General features: G+C 39.4%; 1 protein-coding gene across 1 annotated transcript in view; it reads right to left on the reverse strand.

Annotated features, from left to right (window-relative positions):
* LOC124405515 (PH domain leucine-rich repeat-containing protein phosphatase 2) overlaps nt 1-20,082 on the reverse strand; it is an 88,182-nt gene extending 68,100 nt beyond the window's left edge. The window contains exons 1-3 of the mRNA XM_046880467.1: nt 19,771-20,082; nt 13,304-15,099; nt 496-649 (exon numbers count right to left, since the gene is read on the reverse strand). Coding sequence (XP_046736423.1) covers nt 496-649; nt 13,304-15,091 — 1,942 coding nt within the window. The 5' untranslated portion in view covers nt 15,092-15,099; nt 19,771-20,082. The remainder of the gene's footprint in view (nt 1-495; nt 650-13,303; nt 15,100-19,770) is intronic.
* Between the last annotated feature and the right edge of the window lie 269 nt (nt 20,083-20,351).

Consider the following 20,351-nt stretch of genomic DNA (forward strand, 5'->3'; position numbering starts at 1 on the left):
GCCTACACGTTTTGTTGCAATAAACTGACGATGGGTAAAAATCGTATACCAACAGATGTTTGATATTCCTTCATCTTTAGGCACCTAAAATTCGTGGGGATCAAAGTATTCTTCGATCTTAAGAAGTCTCATTCTTATCCAATTCAACTCGTTTGACTCCAGTTTTTTCATCCTGATTCTTTTCGGTTGACTCTCTATACAGCAATTCTAGATCATTGTAAAAATTTCTCAAGAAATAATGTCGTCATCACATACTTATTAGCATTTTCGGAAGCCTTAGGGCTGTTCGAGACGTCGAAGATTCTCGTATGTGATAAGATATGAGATAGATGGTGAGACGAGAAGACGGGCAGCATCAGGCGACAGCTCTCCCATTCACCCTTGGAACAAATATCCTCGAATGGCACCATCTGTTTCCCAGCTTACCCGTATTTTAGCCCGCGGCACGGCGAGGTAAGATTACTCGAACAACTGAATTCATATTCATTTACTCACCGACGTGGAAGGCGACCAGATGCCTCAGCTCCGGGTCCACGCCTAAGCGAGCTCGCCTCGACGCTTCCAAGTATCCCAGTCTTTGGAGAAACGAGTCTTGGAGTTCGAGGGGCCGCTCGCTTGGTGCTAGTCGTCTTCCTGGCTCGCCACCGTACTGCAAATTCAACCCTCAAGATTATTCACGAGGTAATATTGGACTCGGATGCTCCGGGGAAACGGATCCATGAGGACGAGATATGACAGGAGAATTTCAGACTCGAATCGATTTGACTTGGTCATGATGGAAATGTAGAAAAATGAGAGAATTTCAGATTCGATTCGATTTAACTTGGGTGGGGGTGGGGGTGGGAATGTAGAATGATCGGAGAAATTCAGACTGGACTCAATTTGATTTGAGTCGAGATGGAAATGCAGAAGAATCAGAGAAAACCAATTTCCTTTTCTGGAGACAGTTTATTGGTTAATTTATCACCTTTGTCGCGATGTGACTTATTTTTGTTAACTGAGATTAGAAAAATCGTAAATTTTGGACGAAAAATTAAATTTCAGCTTTAGATGATCGCCACTTTGTTAAAACATCGAGGAAAAAAAATTTGGATCGTGGCAAAGAGGATAAACTATCGAAAATACGGTTTTCAAATCGGAAGTAAATCGGTTGAGACGTGTTCGAGCTTTTTATTTTACATAACGATAGTTCGTATTGATCAATTCTATTGAAAAAATATGTTAATGAAGCTTGATCTACACAGCCTTGAATAAAATAAACCCAATGAAATTTAAACCTTGCATTTTGCGATTTTGCGAAACAGCTTTGCGCGTTTTGAGAATTCGATAATTGTATTGTCTCATTATTTTACTTACTCACCCCCAGTCATTTCAGCATTATCTGATTTCTATTTCGAAAGTAACTAATTTTGACGTAACTAATTTTTAGAGAATTCAATTTTCCGGCGTTGATCGCGATGCTTTATTCAAATTCAGTTAACAATTGTGACGTTGAAAATGATTGATTTAACGTCATAGATAGATAGAAATACATCGAAAATCGGAATAATTTAGACTTCCTAGAAGTTCTGCATGCTTTTCGAATCAATGTTGCTTACTTTAGGGTCGAAATCATGAAATCACGCATCCCAAAATGTCTCAAAATTGTAGAATTCAAAATAATATTATCACAAAGCGACAAAGTGGTCTGAAAAATTTGAATTCAGTATTTTTAAATTTTTCTCTATCTCACTCAGTTGTCATCTATTGTCTTATGTTCACCATTTCGAACTCACAATGAACGATTTTAAGGCAGGAATCGTTATCAGCTACCCCTGCAAGGATCTTTTTTGAATGGATTTTCTTGTATGAGAAATTATTCCAAACGCTGTAACAACTTGTCCTAAAAGGGTTGAAAATAAAACTGGGCTATGCATAATACAGTAGTGTTATCAAAGGGCTGTTCAGGCGCCCAACGATGATATTCACGTATGTTTTTAATGGATTGTAAGTCAGCTACTGCGTTCGCAAAAAGCAGAAATTTGCAATATTTATCCAGATTTTCCCATATTTTGCAAAATCTACCCTCCAATGGATTGTTTCCATAGTTGAATATAATATTCAGTTTTAGAGTTAAATCTTGATAATTTTTTCTAAGCAAAAACAGTTGACTCTGTTATTTAGCCAATAAATCAAGTAGGTGTGAATATTTACAGTAACAATTAATTCAGTTACAAATTATTATTTTTGCGGAAGGACGATCTCGTACAATCCGTTATCATTTAAACATCCTCGTCAAGGATGTGACCTCAAATTCTTAACCTCGACATTTTTTCTCACCTATCACCTTTTCCCGTTCCTACGCCGATGAGCTCTCAAAACTTTTCATCTCGAGCGATCCTCGACGAATCGGGGCGAACGACGAAAGTATAGTCGAGTCGCAAAGAGATCGAAGGACTCTTAGGACTCAGAAGAATGAACTGACTGACTCTTGTGCGCACTGTCGCCGAATCCTCTCTGTCCTTTCCCTTTTTCTTTCTCTCTCTCTCTATTGTGATCAGGTTATATTTATACAGGCAGCTACGGGATATCATTATTCTCCGCAGTTACAATTCGTTTCTTTCCGTTTTCATAAAAAAAAAAATCAATTTTTAGATGCGTTTTGTAGAACATTTCGTTATGGGAACATAATATTTTGTTGTAAGTAACAGAATGAAGATAAAAAAAAGAAACTGAATGTTTCAAAATTGCGAAAATATTCAATTGAATAAAATGTACTTATAAATAAATTAGATAAAATAATACTTTTTTCATGGTATTATCGAAATATGATTTGGACATTAGGTGGAAAACTTTTTTCTAAATGCATTGTTTACATATAAAAATATGCAAAAATGCGCAAAAAATGGTTTTCCGCTTTTCGGTGGGAAAGATTTTCTAACTGAAAAATTTCATGTTTTTTTTTCTTCGGATCGAATCCATGAGTTACGAAAGTTTTGGAAAATTATTTGGGGCGAGCGAAGTATCAACTGAAAGTGCCTCGAAGCGATCCGTCTTTCCAAAGAAGACAGCGAAAGAAATGTTGAAACTGTATCTGAAATAGTCTGCATCACGTCAAATCTCTGCAAACTTCCGTTCAAGATTTCTGCTGTATATTCTGTTAATCAGATAAACCGAAATTTTGTGATTGTAAAAACATCACTGTCAAGATTTTGAGCCACGTTTCATGAGGTAAACAGACCAATTTACTTTCACAAATGTACAGTTGAAAAATTTAGATCAACAGTAAGTTAGCTGGTGAAGTTAATGTCTGAAAAATGCTGTTTTAGATTATCAGCAACGAGGAAAATCTCTCGTAAACGTATTTTCAGGCTATCAATGACAGAAATTAAATGTACACCAATTTTTGGAAGGATCATTCAGCTGTCGTATTATAATGGTTCGAATTTCGTCGTTGATTACGGTTCGATTGCCGAAGTACCGAACGTGAGGCAAGTGCTTGTTGAACGAACCAAAAGCTCCACCACTGAGCACAATCCAGCTTGGACGTGCCTAATTGGAACTGCTTCACATCGACGACTACGCTTCGGTAAGCTGATGTGTTTCTCGAGATTAATCTAATAATAATTAAGCGGCAAAAGCGCATTGTTAACGTAAAAAATTACCGCCAACTTCAAAATTAATTACACCACCCACAAAACTCAAAGGGTAGATTACTAACAAGGTAAGGATTAAGGAAAAAATTTACATAAAACTGTGAAATCAGGACATGTCAAGGCATCTCGCCAATTTTTTCTCTCACGATATCTAGAGAACGAGTGAACGGATTTGATCATTGAAACTACGAAGCAAATGAGGCGGAAATTTAAAACTATGGAACTAATGACCTCGACATCAAAAACTATGAAACGAATGACTTGGCCGACAATAAATTTGCAGCGATAATATTCTGCAGATCGAGAAGTACGAAGGTGATACCTAGACACTTTGAAGTCTGAAAAGGATGGCCGGGACATATAGAACTGCCAATAAGATGACCTCAAAGCAGATAACTTTTAAGGAATGAGTTTCTGATAACCATCAATCACAGCTGACAACTAGTACCTTATTCCAAGTGACTGTAAGAAACACACAACCATTATAGCAACCTTTGGCCGAGGATATTGTGTGTGGTGTATTTTTCATCGATTAGATCCTATAAATGGTCGTAACTTCCGCTTGGAGCTCTAAACTGCGCTTAAAAACAATTCTACTCGATTCGAAGTCTCGTTTCAATTAAAAAAATTCGAGTTTGTACACGAATTTTTTTTTATACAAACAGGATTCCATGCAAACCATTGAACCAATTTTGCCAACATCAGGATTAAAAATAAAGTGCGAAAGTTAATAACACCGGTATTGTCTACCGTCGGTCCTCGTCTCAAATAATAAATTTTTTTTTGCCAAGTCGCTTATCATTACAACAATCATCTAGCAGTGATTTAAAATGTATGTAATGTCAAGCGAAAGGAATCCCTGAGGTAACCCGCAGGACGGATGTTGCATCTTAAAGCAGCGAGCAGTGTCCGCGCAATAAACATCCGGCCCTTTAGTGCGCTGCTTCCTCAAACCTCTAGCGTACTGTAGACTTCTCCATTGCCCAAGAATGCTGAAGCTTGACGGCCAGACTGAGACGATCCCTTTTATTGGTTCACCGCGGATTTTCTGCAGATCTAAAGACGGGCAGCCCAAGGGTGCATTTGTAAAACGGTTTAACACCTTTTGACTGTAGGGTAAAAAGTTACCGCTGAAAGCTCGGGTGTGTACAATAAAATACTGTTAAAATTTTCACTCGCTAGGTTCGTGGAAAATCTCATACAATATTGTGGAAAATTTCACTTCATCATAACCGTTTGTACAAAATTTAAATCATTTGAATGGGGTCTGTCCAAAAAAATTTGCTTTCTAAAGAGTCAGATTTGAACGAAATTGTAGATGTACGAACTTGAAACTTAAGTGGAAGATTGTGAAATGTTCTCAACGGTGAATTTTTCTATGTGACAACAGCATCTTCTTTTTAAATTAAGTTATAAAGAGTGAAATCTCGCAACGTCAAAATATTACGATTCTTTAGTAAAAACAGAGTTTCCACTTTAAGTTCTTCCTTCTTTTGCATACAGTTGCTACCTGGGATGACACGTGCGTTTATGGGGTATATTATCAAGCAACCAGAGGGGTATCGGCTGAACGCTTTAGCACGTAACCTTTAAATGGATGAGACAAATTTTCCAAGCGAAAGAACTTCAACATAAAAAACTCAGCACAAATCTAACATAAGACTTTAGGAAAAGCCGTGAAAGTTATTCAGCTGGAATATTATAGATTCTGAATAAATGGATATTTTCGGTTACTAACAAAGTCTCTATCATGCAGGATTGGCATTACAGAATGGTACACTAGCACCATAACGATATTCCCGTAGAATTGTGATAGATTTTTTGCAATCAAATTGGCCACTCGTCTAATTAGTCGAGTAAAAATGATCATCATTACCACAGCAGTTCAGCGCAGCAGAGTTGCACGGAAATCAATACCTTGCACAGGTAGCTCTACGTTATAGGAGTCGAGTGGTGGTTGACGTGGAACACTGAAACGGGCAACTTGTTCGAGTACTTAAATCCACGTTCGTGAATTTGAACACAATTTGCTCTTTACGAAAGAGTATCGCATTCGGCACCGATCAGGTGCGCGATGTTTGATCAGGTTTTATAGATGACGTTCTTTTTAAACATTTTTTTTCTTTTTGTTTCTTCTTCTAAGAATAAGTTATCGCGAAGTTTATGCGGTTAAAAGATTACTTCAATGATCAGTGAGTAAAATTTTGCTACGAAGTAGAGACAAGATATTAGGATTTGTCATATTCTACTTTTTCTTCAAATTTCATACCTTATCTAGACGATTCCCAATTTGAGTTCACCCAAGTGACAAACGTACAGTAACATGAAGTGAAAGTCTGAGAAAACTTACCATCAAAACATTCATGTACCAAATAATGTGATTCTATTGCAGCTAGATTCAACTAATTTCCACAGAGTTTTTTCTTTGATTGTCTGGTAGATCAACTCAGTTGAGACCATACCGAGATGTCAAAATTTGTAGACATCTTGAGTTGATGTCAGGCTGAGAATTCGAGATAATTAAAATATGGTATGTTTACACTTAAGTCGACATAACTTCGTAAAGCTTGCTAATCAAACAGAGTTAGTCAGTTTCTCTAAACAGTCGGAAGACTTGGTGCATGTCCTTCAAATTTCGGTTTGCTGAAAGTGTGATGGTACATTAACTATTGTCTCATTTGCAGTGACCTGAAAGATTAGTCCAAGCACCCAAGAAGCAACTTAATCAGGAATTAAAATTGACGAGGTTGCTTATTTTCAGGAGGATGTAATTAAAAATATCGAAAAACCAAACGATCAAGAAATTTACACAGAACCGAAATTTTAAAGCCACTAAAAACTGCCTGCAGGTCGTATCGCACGACATAGGACGTGAATTTTTTAATTTCAAGTCTTTCCCAGAACGAGAAGCGATTAGCTTTAAATTCCGTTTAAGCGCGGGTAACCGAACGATTAGACGCCCATAGCAACCACCGCCGCTGGTCTGCCGGTTTCGGTACTTGAGCTATAAATAAACGATTAAACCAGTTTGCTTGGGCTGGAGATTTAGTCGGGATTAGTAGTAAGCTGCCCCTTTGACTGGTTCCCCTTGACCCCCGTACGCGTCTGTACATAGAGTAATTAAATGTTAACGGCCCGGCAATTAGGGGGGGCGATACATTTGGTACGCCCCTGCGTCTCGACGCGACGGTTACGAATAAACGCACATCCAGAGAGTATTAGGCTTACATACCACATTACGGGGTCAATCTAACGCCATTGGACTCCTAACTCCTATCCAACACCATTTAGCCTTAGCGCCAAAGTGGTCCAGATGCCGTCCCTCGTAGAAGAACATGAGAAAAAAAACTCGGAGCTGAGATAAGATTCCGGTTAGCAGATTTTATCTACTATACCGTAGTCGGTGGCAGATTCGATACAGCAAAAGAATGGACTGGAACTTCCGCCTCTCACTTTTTCATCATCGAGAAAAGTTTTCTTGATCTTTGGGCACGTCTATCTGCTGTCACTTTGATTTTCAGGTTTGATAGGGTCGGCGGTGGTGCCCATTCTGTGACTTTTCTGAGACTCTCATATTTCATCGACGAACGATCAAAAATTTTTACAATTTTAATTGGGTATCGATTTATGGTAACGATATCAGAGGAAAATGGAATGTAATGGAATCTGAATCAGAAGATGACGGTGAAGGTTGTTTTAAAAGTATGATCAGATAATGCAAGAGTGATACGTTTGCATGTTGAAGTCAGATGACTGGACATTTCTATGTAGTTATCAAAATTTATATCAATATCCGGTAAAGTGTATCGTCGACTTGTTCCCTCATGAATTAATTGCAAGTTCAACATCGACAGGATTCGGCTAACCCCGGCTAAAGTCGGTAGAACTCTTGTGGGTCTCCCGGGAATCAAAGATTCGAGGATTCGGTAAAAAAAAAGCTCCATTAGATTTGTCTCTGGAGAAGCTCGTAGGAGTTCACCGGATGTCGCTTGAAATAATTCCCAAACTTCGTGTGTATATCTTCTCCGAAAAGTTTTACTACGAGGTTGAGACCCCTTGCTTTCCAATTCGATCACCTCCCATCACCTCCCCCTCCTCTAACAGTTTGCTCTTTTTCTTTTGCCTCCTGCAACCACGGAAATCGTGCTTTCCACCCGCTTCGATCACCCTCACATTCAGGTAAAAGTCAGTAACGATAAACAAGCAAAAGCCCTACTATTTTTTACCGCAATCCAAGGATTGCCAGGAGCATCTTTAATCCATTACCACGAATCTACTTCCATCATAAAATGATCGAAGTAACGGAACTTGATGAAGCTTATGGCTTGAAAAACAGTGATGGAGTGACTTGGGTGTAAAAAAATGTCCTGACTCACGCCAATTTTGCGGTGACAAGATTTCGGTTCTTCACCGATTGGCTTGGGAGTAGGTATCTGTGATTTCTTCCTAACCCAGGTAACCACCTGCTGATGAGCCAACTGTCTCGCTGGTCATCGTAGTCTGGAAACCAATATCGCCTTTCTGGCTTCTGCTTGGCCAAGAGCAGCTGCAGCTGGGCCACAACTACAGGGAAGCTAGACTCTAATACGTATTTCGTTACGGTTGCACCGGAAGTAGCAGGTGCAGCTGCCGCACACCGCTTGTTCAACGCCTGGAAATGATATTAAAACGACTCCAAGAATTGCAAAATTTATTAAAATTGTCTCAAATAACTGTCGAAGGTAGTTTTCTAGGGCTTCAACCTCTTGCCACGATGATAAATGACGTTTTTGGTCCCAGTATTTTTCCGTAAGTTGAAAGCTAAGATCGAAGCAATACTTGCTGTTGACTATTTGACATGTGCGTCTAGTGCTGAAAGAAAGGCTGTCACCTGGAGAAATGCGCGTGCTCTTAAGCAGGATCGAGGCGTTAAAAGTACTCTTTCAAAGATAAAGCTAATCTCTTGAATATTCAAGACGTTCCCACTCGCTGACCCGGATCTGCACCTCTTATCAGATATTCAAATTCAAAGTTAACAGCTTTCTATGGCTATATATCCGGGATTCCTTGGAAGGATCCAGGGAACGCGAAGGTGAAGAGGAGAAGGAAGGAAGGAAGGAAGAAAGGGGACAAGATGAGTTTGTTGAATCGCTAGGAGAGATGGACTCCCTCGGGACAAACTGCAACATGTAACTCGCAACAGAAACAGTAACTGGAGGTTAAATTATGGAAGAGTTTGAGATCAGAGGTCATCCCGTACTTCAAAACCCTAATCCTGTTTGAATCACTCACGGAACGCTTTGCTGCATTTTAATAAAGCAGGTAACGTGGCGACGGAAACGTCGAAGGTTTGCCATTCAAGATTCGAGATACGTAGATATTCCTGGAAAATCTGATCATTAGGATTCTTCATTGAAAAGAAAATTGCATCCATGCTCGAGATAAAGTCGAATAATAACAAAATAATTCCCCCCAAAAAAATATACAATCCTCGACAAAATAACCTCGATAAAATCATCTGGAAAAAATGACACAGAAAAAATAAACATGACATGAATGACCTGGTAACTGACCTACAAAAAGATGAAAATGATAAATCAGATACTGTAATAATTATACGTGAAGTAATTATTTTAAATTGTGTTCATTAAGTTTATTTAAAAATTGAATGGTTGTTTTTGTTACGATCTCATTAAAACAATCGATAGTACTACACACGAAAAATGTAAACGCAATATAATACTACACAGTAACAACAAAATAATGAACTGTTTACAATGCGTGGATCGCATATTCCATTTTCTGCTCATGAAGGTTCCAATCAGTGCGGTTAATTCGACGCACGTTATTTTGAATTGGGTTATTTTAACTCTGATTATTTTAATTAAGATTATTCTGTCGTTTTCAGAATATTTTATCACAAATTATTCTGTTGCAGGTTATTATTAACAGGTTATACTGACCGTATACCAGATAGCATTGATGGATAATCAATATAGCTGTTCAGGACATTATTAATTAGTTACAGAAATAAATATCTAGTCGAATTTACTATACTGTTAAGTGAATGTTAAGATACTGCTGTTCAATAAAGCGACCAGCACTACAAAAATCTTCACTAAAGTAAGTTTAACCAGTCATTTCTCTTCCTACCGGAAACCCCGAAGCTCGAGATAAAACAATCTTTCGACAAAATCGATTTCATCAGATACTAGCAATGCATGCCGACTGTTTAAATGCCTCCAATTAGATATTGCAGTAAAAGAAAACAAAGATAAGACAAAGATAGACTAAATAAGAATGCTATGACTGAGGAGACCATAACAACTATTGTCAATTGTTTAATTTATCAACGACTGCAGAAAAGTTTTAAACCAAGTAATATGTCTTGAAAATGTAGCTGGTGTCTAAAAAAGTGATAAAATCATTGTTTCATAAGATTTTGATTAGCGGTAAGTCTCAAGAGGTGAAAACTGCCAACGTTAGAAAGCAGCTAAGCCATTTCCGTGGCTTAAACGAAATTAGTTGATACAAATAATTCCGTGATTCGGAGAAAAACAACTTTTCCTAAGTGCATTCGGTCAAAGTGTCGTTCATCCAATCTCGCCGTTACTCTTGATTCGGATTCGGAATAATAATGTGGTGTAATATGGACTTGACAAATAGATGTCGAAGCGTTAAAAGTTTCCGAAGTATTATCCAAGGCCTAGATTTCGATAAGAGCCTTTGTTATTTTCACGCGAAAAAGAATTTCGCCCTTCCACAAGAGCGAGCAGGCTTACCAAATCTTTGGTAGGACCTGGTATCCCGCTGCGTGTGAATCGGGAGGGAGAACAAGAGGGAGGGAGGGAGGGAGGGAGGGAGGGAAATCAATAGGCGGAAATTTTTCCCCGATCCCTTGGCAAGAGATTTGCGATATCGCTCTACCTGGAGATAATTGGAAAAATACCGGCTGCCGGTCTAGAGATGATATTGACAGGCTCCGACTGTACATCACGTGAATCAGGCGAACATGCGGTGGTTGCTCCTGAGGGAAAATGGGATCCTCAAATTTATTTCTCATCTCGTTCCCAGGATCACAGGGAACAAGTGGAGTAAAGCCTGGTTTTCTCAACACAAAATAATCTCTTTAAGCTTAAAGAAGTTGATTAAAAAAATTTCCCGAGCTTAGGTAAAAGGTGGTACTGATGACTTGAAAATATCACCCTCGAATCTTTGTTCGAAAGAGGAAACACGAGCCAGAGCTTTACTGTAACTTTTAATTACAGATAATTTACACTACGCCCACCGTCATCAGCACTCAACTGCTGATTTGTTAGGTTTCGAAGACAGTGGTAATTCTCTTTTATCTTTTTTAGAACTGTGAATTCGCAGCTGGAATACTGAGTAAAGAAATATGGCTCTTGATTTAAGGTATAACGTTTAAATTATCATTCCACGTTTTTTCCATTCACCTTCTTCATTCCAGTTTTCGAGCACAAAGGACCGAATAAATTTACGTCGAAAAACCTGAACGATGGCGGTCTTCATTGTCTGTTAAATTGAATATGAAGAATGAAAATTTATTTTTCGTGAAACGGCGAATTTCCTGTTTTACCAGAGTATATATATATATTATATATTGTATATCCGCTGAACTCGCACCAGATTAAAAGTAAAGATCCGGAGTGGCGAAGACCGTGCTGGATGCATACGCTCCGGGAAATGACTTGGGAATAATTCTGAGTTTTCTGAGAATTCAAAGAGCAGTGTAAAGTCGCTGGTACGGCCAGAAAATACTCGAAATGTGCGGTGACTGGTAATTGATTACTGGCCTGCGATTCCACTGCATGTAATCAGCGACGAACATTATATATATGCTTTTCCAAGAGGACCAGTAGAGCTACTTTCAAAATCAATTTATTTTTTAATAAAAGTTTATTTCAAATCCACATCAAAGAACCCCACAGAATCGTTACGGAAATTGGCTTCCGGTTGAATTGACTTGATTTTCAGCATGTTGTAGTACATATCCTTCCGATCAAGAGTTCTCATAGATCAAGTTTCAAAAATTAGTAGTTTTCGAGATATAGGCTTCGGAAGGGGCTGTATGGATTTTTTGATAACTATGGATTACGCAATTTTCACGAATTGCAAAGCTTCGAGGGAGACTTGAAATCAAATATGTCACTCAAAAACTGCACAGCCGATTCGCAGAGACTCCGCAGACGCGTGAAAAACAGGACAAGTCGGTTATTGCAAGAGTCGGAGAGTCTCGTTCTTCACGCGAAATTTGACGTTGCAAATCCTTCCAGTAAGCCAGCGAGTTCATGGATGGAATCAACGCATTGATGAAGCCAATCGCAGCTTCCTGCCTATCTTCGAGAATCATCCGTGTAGTTTTTCGTGTGATTTGTTTGATTTCAAGTCCCCTTGTAGCTTTATAATTTATGAAAATCAGGACATTCATAGATATCAAAAAATCTGTACACTTTTCTTCCGAAGCCTGTATCTTAGAAACTACTGATTCCTGGGATTTGTGTCCATGAGAATTTTTGATCGGGAGGATATGTATTATGACATACTGAAAATCTAGCCAATTCGATCGGTAGCCAATTTCCATAAGGATTTTGCGGGGTCTTTTTTGTAAAAAAAGAGGTTGTGGTTGAAATATTTTTTCAAGACGATGATCTAGTTTACCCTTTTGATGCCTCAAACCTAATTGCGTAAACTTCAGGTTGAATTCAGCCCAATAACGTTACTGGCGGTGCGTAAGGTCCATGGGTAAAATTGAATTATTTCCCATTCTCCACATTTACACAATGGGAAATGGTTTATCGAAGGATGTGTTAATTTTGTTTCAAGCGAAATAATTTTTGATTTCGAAATAAGTTGATTTTACACTATTAATGTCTTTTGAAAGAAGCAGTACTGGTTCCCTTATAGTGTCGTTCCAACGCGAATTCTCTCGGATATAACAAGGCTTTTCGCTAATTTGCCAAACAGATGCTCGTTAGACAAGCGGGATTCTTCGTAACAAGATCAGGAATCCGAATGCCGAGTTGCGACGAGATTTGCGATGTTGGTAATCAAAAGCCAACGCTTGAGACATGAACAAAAAAATATAAAAATTTCAACTACTTGGTACAATCTGCAACTACCCCAGAAATGACGTCATATCGGGCCTATAAAACCCTGGAAAATCTTAAGAATTCCAAGCTAACACCAGAAACAAAATTCAGAGGGTGAAGACGAAACTTTTTATCCTATACGAATTCCTGCAGGATAGAGGCAGGACTTCGTGCTCGAATCTACCTCTGACTCTGTGAACGTAGAGTGGAGTGGTGTGAAAGTCACGTGAAATCGTTTGAGACCTTTTTTTAGCCATTTTTCACCCCGTGCAGCAACGTCACAAGTCATTTGAAGTCTTTTTCAGTCACACTGAGATTCATCTCGTTTTTCGTACAACAAGAACGATTTTCAAGTTAAAGAATCAGTAATGCCATTTGCCATTTTCAAAAATACATTCGTTGAGTTAAAAGGATAGTGTGAAATTCAAGGTATTGTCTGAAACTGAAATAAGATGGCTTGTTTTATAATCCTCCGTGGAATAACTTTAATTTCTATGTATAACCCAGCTGTAGATTTGCAAATATCAAGATTCCAGGCTTGAAAGGGATAACGCGATAAAGAAAAGGGAAGTAACTCACCTGCACGAAAAGGGAAAGGTCCTCCCCAAGGAGCATGTCCCTGCAAACGTCCTTGGCCGTTGTTTCCAAGGTCAGGTAAACCAAGCTACTCTCGATTCCGGTGTGAACTCTGACCCATCCGCTGCCCCCGCAAACGTCGCCACCGACACCCGAGTCCCAAGAGGAATTGAAGGGCTCGACACAGCAGTTGGACTCGAAACTCCCGTTCTTAATTTTCGTCGATGGAGAAGAGCCACTCTCAATAGAATCCGAACTGAAACTCTCGGTCTTCCCAGTTGAAGACTGGCTTTCCGTTGCAGAGGCTTGCGGCGTGTCTGTTTCAACGTCAAACTTGCTGATCGTGCGGTTCAAGTCGTCGAGGATTCTCTTCTCCAGGATAGTCTCACCATCATCTGGTCTCTCAGATATCCTTTGAAAATGATCCAACGTCCCCGATGAAACGTTCTCACTTTTGGCTAGCACAATCGTGCATTTTGGTTCGTGCAGCTCACCTTGACGAGCATCTTTTGAAGCAGATTCTGTGTGAGGAACAGAATTCACTTTCGGGACTTTGATCATCTTTTTCTGGTCTCTTTCCTCTTCCAAGCAAAACCTTGACCCATTGTCTTTAGAGGGCTTCTTCTTCTCGGTATAGTTCGACATGGTGGAGTGTGGTTTTCGCGTAACCTTGAAGCTGGAGTCACAGACTTCCGGGAGATTTTGGGGTTGGTAAAAATTCGCTCTAGGAGCCATGCTGAAGTTCTCATTAACGTCACGTAGCGTCTTAGGGTTCGAAAACTGTTTCTTCGGTGGAACTGGTGCTCTTCCTTTTTTACGATTCGTTTCAGGCTTGTCCAGCTTCGAAACGAGACGCTCGCAATAATCGCGGGAAAATGTAAACTTGCTCGTGTCAGATTTCTGTCGTTGAAAGTCCTCAGCATCTCGTGTCCCGTCAGCGGTCTTCTGCCTCGTTGTAGCCACTTGAGAGTAGGCGATCAGTTGCTTGGAAACTGTGCTCAAGTTTTCGGTCGCTTTTCGGCCACTGACCTCTGAATCCCTTCTTAAGCCTCTCAACGCCTCCTTAGAGTCCTTCGAGCTCTTCGAATGCGACCTCTTCGACTTCTGCTGAAACTTTTCGTAGTTAGCTAGAATCCTTTGATTTAGCTCGTGTATCAGCTCCAACCTCTTCGATATCGAGTCGTTCGCCTTCTCGATTTTATCCTTGTTCACTTTTGCTCTACTCTTCGTCCCCGTCGTCTTTTCTCCGCCCCTCGATGACCTCTGCATGGTCTTAGAGGACGATCCTGCAGTTTCGCTCTCTCGATTCCTCTGCACTTTCGTTTTTCCTAAGACTTTTCCGGGCTCCTCAGGCACGCCAATCTCGTACTTGGAGTCACTCTTTATCACGTTTTCCTGAATGATTCTAGAGTCCTTGCAGGCTGTGCGGTCGACATACCATCGCGATGAATTCTTTCCTTCTCCTCTGAGCTCGGCTAACCTTGCAGAGTCCTTAGCGAGCTCAAAACCAGCCCTTAGATCAATCCTGGGACTGGATCCGCTGCTGAGACTGATTTTTTCATTGAAATCCCATTCCTGAGACAGTCGACCACGGTCCAGACTCTTTTTATCCGTATCCCTCACGCTCACAATCGGGCAGAGTCCCAGTTTTTGATTCAGGTCACGCTCTCCCAGCTCCCTTACATTCTTCGGGATCAGTCCTCGCGTTGATGAGAGTCTCCTCGATCGTCGCAGTTTCGGGGACGCCTGTTGCATCAGCGCCATCTCTTCCGTTGGTTTAAATACGACCATGGCGTCACCTGGGGAGAGTTGAATTGGAAAATTGATTACAAATTGCCAAATATGTTCAATACATTGTAAGAACCGACTCCTTAATCGATCGTGCAAAATCACGAGAAATATCGAGCGACAAGCTATTCAAACTTTTCATATCCGTTGCCTTATTCTGAGATACGTTTTGCGGCTGGTAGATTGGAGGGTTGAAAATCGACATGAGAATTGTTACTGGCAAGGTATACAACGGATTTATGGTGATCGAGGAGCGCCATTACCATTCCGGTGGCGTAGGCGTGACGTAATACCTGACTAGTGCGTCGCCTGTCGTCCTTGAGAATCCGGCGCCAGGTTGAGATTTATTTTCGAACAAAAACAGCTGCAACCTTTTTATATTACCACCGCGAGCTTGATATAATAAAACGTTTCTTCCACCGGGGTAAAAATTCCAGATAACTGCGGTTGAAGGATGGTTAAGAAAAGAGTTCATCGGAGAGGTTAAGTGGCACTGGCGCGCAGGCGCATGCGCAGTTGATGTTAATTTCGCATTCTGGCCTACACTCGATTCGCTTAGGACCAATCAGAGCCCTCGGAAAGCGTCTAGGATCTCGTAAATCGTTGAGATATGATATTATGTCCCAGATGGATAAACCGAAGGAAAGGACTCAGTGGATATTTCATGATACGCGTATACGCGCGGCGGGCTGACAAATGTAGCTATGCTTGACACACGGAAAGACGAGTGGCCGCGTATTTCGTTGAGGAAAAAGGAAGCACCGCGGAACACCACCGTCTCCAACGGGCATAAATTCACCGAATATGGTGATAAATTTATACCCTATGGAATGATAAATAAACGGCACGCGCCCACCCATTTACCCCCGTTTCGCTGACGGGATTTCTCTTAAAAGCTCTTGGGCTTGCGAATTTTGGAATGCGCACTTCGTCGTACAAATGTTTTGTGCGTTTTATGTGCTTGATTAAAGCTCGCAACGATGGAAAATTAAAAAAAAAACAGGTATAGTAATTGCAAGCTAATTGAATTAGCTAGTCGTTAAAAATTGTTAATGAGGGGATTTGGGGTGGTAATTATTCGCTTTGGTGGGATTGATTGAAAAAATCCTTTTGCTGAAACTCGGGTTATCTACATGTATAGGGGAAAGGTAGACAAAATGGGCCTATTAAGGGAGAAAAATGTTAAACCAATTTTGACTACGTAATTTTTTTGTTTTTAACCAAAAAATATGTTTCAAGCAGCATAGATATTTTTTTAAATCCCATTTTATTGTACAGGGGACCCATTTTGCCAGCTAGGGCCCGTTTTACCCGCCTCTCCCTTACCTGTTGTTAAAAGTCTTCGTGGTTACTAATCCACTTATCAATAAATACTAATCTCTGACTAATTTCAATATTATTACTTTCACTAAAAAAATGTTAACAATCATACAAATTTTTCTACTTTCGCTTGAAGAATGAGTTAATCTATTCTGGAGTATATCTGCGTTAGGATTTTCTTTGCAATGTACTAATTTTTCATGGAATACGTCATGTCGAGCGCATGAAGGTTTAAACCAATCGAAATTATCGAGCTTTATGTAAATTTTTTTTTTTCAAATATATTTATTTGCTAGTATAATTCAAACATTCCGCGCAAAGTTTTGTAAACAAAGACTGTTGTTGTTATTTTCTCCTCATCTACATTCTACACACAAAATGCTGTGAATATATCGTATGTCTAACGATATAAGGATGTATGTGCCAAAAATGCGAATTCAGCGACTAAAATGAGTAAAAAAAAACAAATAAAGGTTTCGTGGATACGCCCTTTCAACAACATAATATATTTTTATTCGTCATATTTATAAATAGTATAAGATCGTAAACGAAGCAAAAATTTTTGAAATATAAAGATCCGTCGATTTCGGGAAAAATGTTAAAAAAACTTTTCACATTCTCCGAAAACAATATCGGACGGCAACCGTGGCGGCACATAAGATCGTAGGTGGATACATGTAACCTTACATCATCAGTCAATGTGATTATTTTAAAGTTCGCAATGAAAGGGCATTTATAACGACCTTTTACCTTTTTTTAAGTGACCCATTTTTCAATCTCTACGTTTTTTAATGTATCCTCATGTTTTTCGCGTAACTAAAAAAGGTAAAAATTGAGCCTTTTTACCCTTACCCGTGGTAAAAGGTCGTATTATAGCGAATACATTCATGAACTGTCAGACACGGAATATTTTGATTGGTTATCCGATTTCATCAAAGACCATTCTAAACCCTAAGACAAGTTTTTCACTCTCATCTTTGTTTTAATCGTACACATAAAATTTTTTACGGATACATTCGCCCCGACAATTACGTATCCGGTATCTTATGGAAACGATCTACGTAGTCAAGATCTATAGTAATGTGTGGGTCTATCCTCACCGCGACCGAAACTCGTGTATGTATAATACGTGCTTATTTATACGCGGCTTTGACCGTCGAACGATCTACGGTGCGTGACCAAACACCCTAACTATACAGCCAGTCACGTATCCTGTGTCAGGCGAAGGTACAAGTGTAGATACGTTTCGTTGTACGACGGATTTTACACGTGAAACACGTAGGTATAAGTCTGAAATCCTTCGATCGATAGAATGGAGTGAAATGAAAAATCGATAGTCCGCATTTTTTATCCGCAGAATTTTTTCAGGCACAAAGAATAATGATGTCAACGCGATAACTGACGATGTGACGAACAGAGAGAAAATCGAAAAAATCGTTTCACGTTACGAGTACCAATCTCGTTAAATTTCTTCCGTGCAATGAATTCATGCATCTGCGATACAGCCAATTATCCCGCGTGTTCTGTGAATCGGTTCTCGTGTTTAGGAGCGGAAAAATAATTGGATGATGCACAGCTATTCGAGTTACGTGTTGCAAAGAATTTCAAATTTGCGTACCCACGCAATTTCAAAAGGGCAGACCGACCGGCACTTTTTCGGTATTTCATTTTTTCAGATAATATCGTTTTAATTGCAACCAATCTCCGCCTTTTTTAAGAACAAGTCTAGGCACGAGACTGCACGATCAATTCTGCCCGTGAAAATGGATCCTAAAAATGATGAAGTTCGTCCCGAAAGTAACACAGGGACACGATAATGAAACTAATGCTGTGTCAGCAAAAGCAGTAATAACGACGATGGGTTGACGATATCCCGCACCGATTCTCTCCGAAAATTGATGATTAACGAGATGGAATTATAGATCAGGGGAAGTGATTGTTGATTATGGGATCGTCAATCTCTATAAATCACAATGTATACGGTTTATGACGTCACCATATAGCGGTTATAGTACCTCATGAAAGTGTAATTGACAATATGTTTCCGTTGCAAGGGTAACATCAACTTCAACGACTGTTTTACAATTATAGATTCGAATGAAAACAGTAGAATAATTTTACGAGACATAATGAACGTTTCAACTTGACAAAGAGTCAAAAATATTAGTTGATAATATTTTTACATTCACTGTAATTGATGGACCGTTTTGAAAGATATTCGGAATTCCTGCAAAGAAGATTGTTTCTTGGAATAAATTTCAAGTGTCACGTTGAGCTTGACGGGAGAAAAGCAGTAGCGACAAAAATTAGAAAAATAAATAAGAAAAATAAGAAAAATAACAAGAAAGAGTAAGATGACAAGTGAGATAAGACATTTACAATTAGTACTGAGAAAATTGATGCTACTGCGGGGAGCGGTGCAATCGGAATTTATTTAACGTTTGGATGAGCAAGGCTTACCTCATACGAGAGGAGAACAATAGTTGATATTATACGCCGGACGGCCAGCCCTGCATTATCCTAAATTGAAGCCTGACATGTGCCCACCCACAATAGCCATGGAACGCAACTTTTACTTCGCCGTGATACAAGCGCTCACATACGCTTGCCACTTTGTTCCTCGGTAATATTTTCGTTTTCTTTTCCTTACGTAATGATATCTCTCTCTCTCTCTCTCTCTCTCTATCTCTACGTGACACCGAGGACGAGATCAGAACAAGTATATAGCGGATGAAGAAAAGAGCAGAAAAATTAGAGTATCTATATATATATACGTATATTAGGGTAGCGCAAAAAAACCGACTATTTTTTTTTTTTTTTTTTCGAATCTCGTGTGACAAAATGTTAGTTTTTCATGTTTCAAGAGCCTACTCTGAAGGACAGCTCGAAAAAAAATCTTTAAGCGATCGTTATATTTTCAGTATTTTGTTTGATTTTTAATTCATTTCGTGGTGTATTGTTATCGATTCTTTCTTACTAAATAAGAGAAAAAAAATTTATAAAATTTTAATATGAATATTAAAAGGTCGCTCGGAAAGATCTAAAGAAATGCATAAAAAAATTGAAAAAAAATTATGAGCGACCTTTAAAAATTCAAATTTGGAACTGAAATTTTCGGAAACTTATTTTTTTTTTTTTTTTTTTGTCTATAAAATTATACCGTAACGAGAAAAAAAATCGATTTTTGACGATTTCTGACATTTTAAAAAATGTGGAGCGATCTCTTAAAAATTTTTTTTCGAGTTGTCCTTTAGAGTAGGCTCTTGAAACATGAAAAACTAACATTTTGTCACACGAGACTCAATAAAAAAAAATAGTTAATTTTTTTGCGCCACCCTAATGTATATATATATCGATATTACCTTTTACAGTCTGCGACTAAAATCGTTGTCTGTAAAGGAGTCTCGGTAATGAAGTGAGACGTCATCAAGGATCAGACGAAGGCTGGAACCATCCAAAGGAGCAAACCACGTGACAGAGGAGAGAAGAAACGGTGATGATTCCGGATGAAATCGTACGACAAGTTGGAGAAAAACGCACTTTTATATGTTATGCACAGAGCACGACACCGCACTTTGAACACCGCACGCACCTCACGCATCACAATCACCGACTGACACTACCGGCAGCATGCTGTCTTCTTTCCGATCCTCGCTGCTCACCTGTTGGCTGTTGGCTGTTGGTTGTTGGCTGTTGGCTGTTCGCCCCGCGCGCAACGGGCATCAGGATTCTCAGGTGCGCTCAGGTGCGCCCAGGTGCCCTCCTCGTTCCTTCATATCTTCGTTGTGAAAACCCTTGGAAGACGCACAAATCGATCAGAATTTTCAGTCCATTTTCGACTGGGATTTCGACACTGATGTAGGTACACTAATTATTATCTAATTGATTATGGAAGAATATCAAGATTTGGTGTGACCAGCGATCGCGTCTTGAAATATGTTGC

Source organism: Diprion similis, chromosome 4 (genome assembly GCF_021155765.1).
Source record: "Diprion similis isolate iyDipSimi1 chromosome 4, iyDipSimi1.1, whole genome shotgun sequence".
Taxonomy (NCBI): Eukaryota; Metazoa; Arthropoda; class Insecta; order Hymenoptera; family Diprionidae; genus Diprion; species Diprion similis.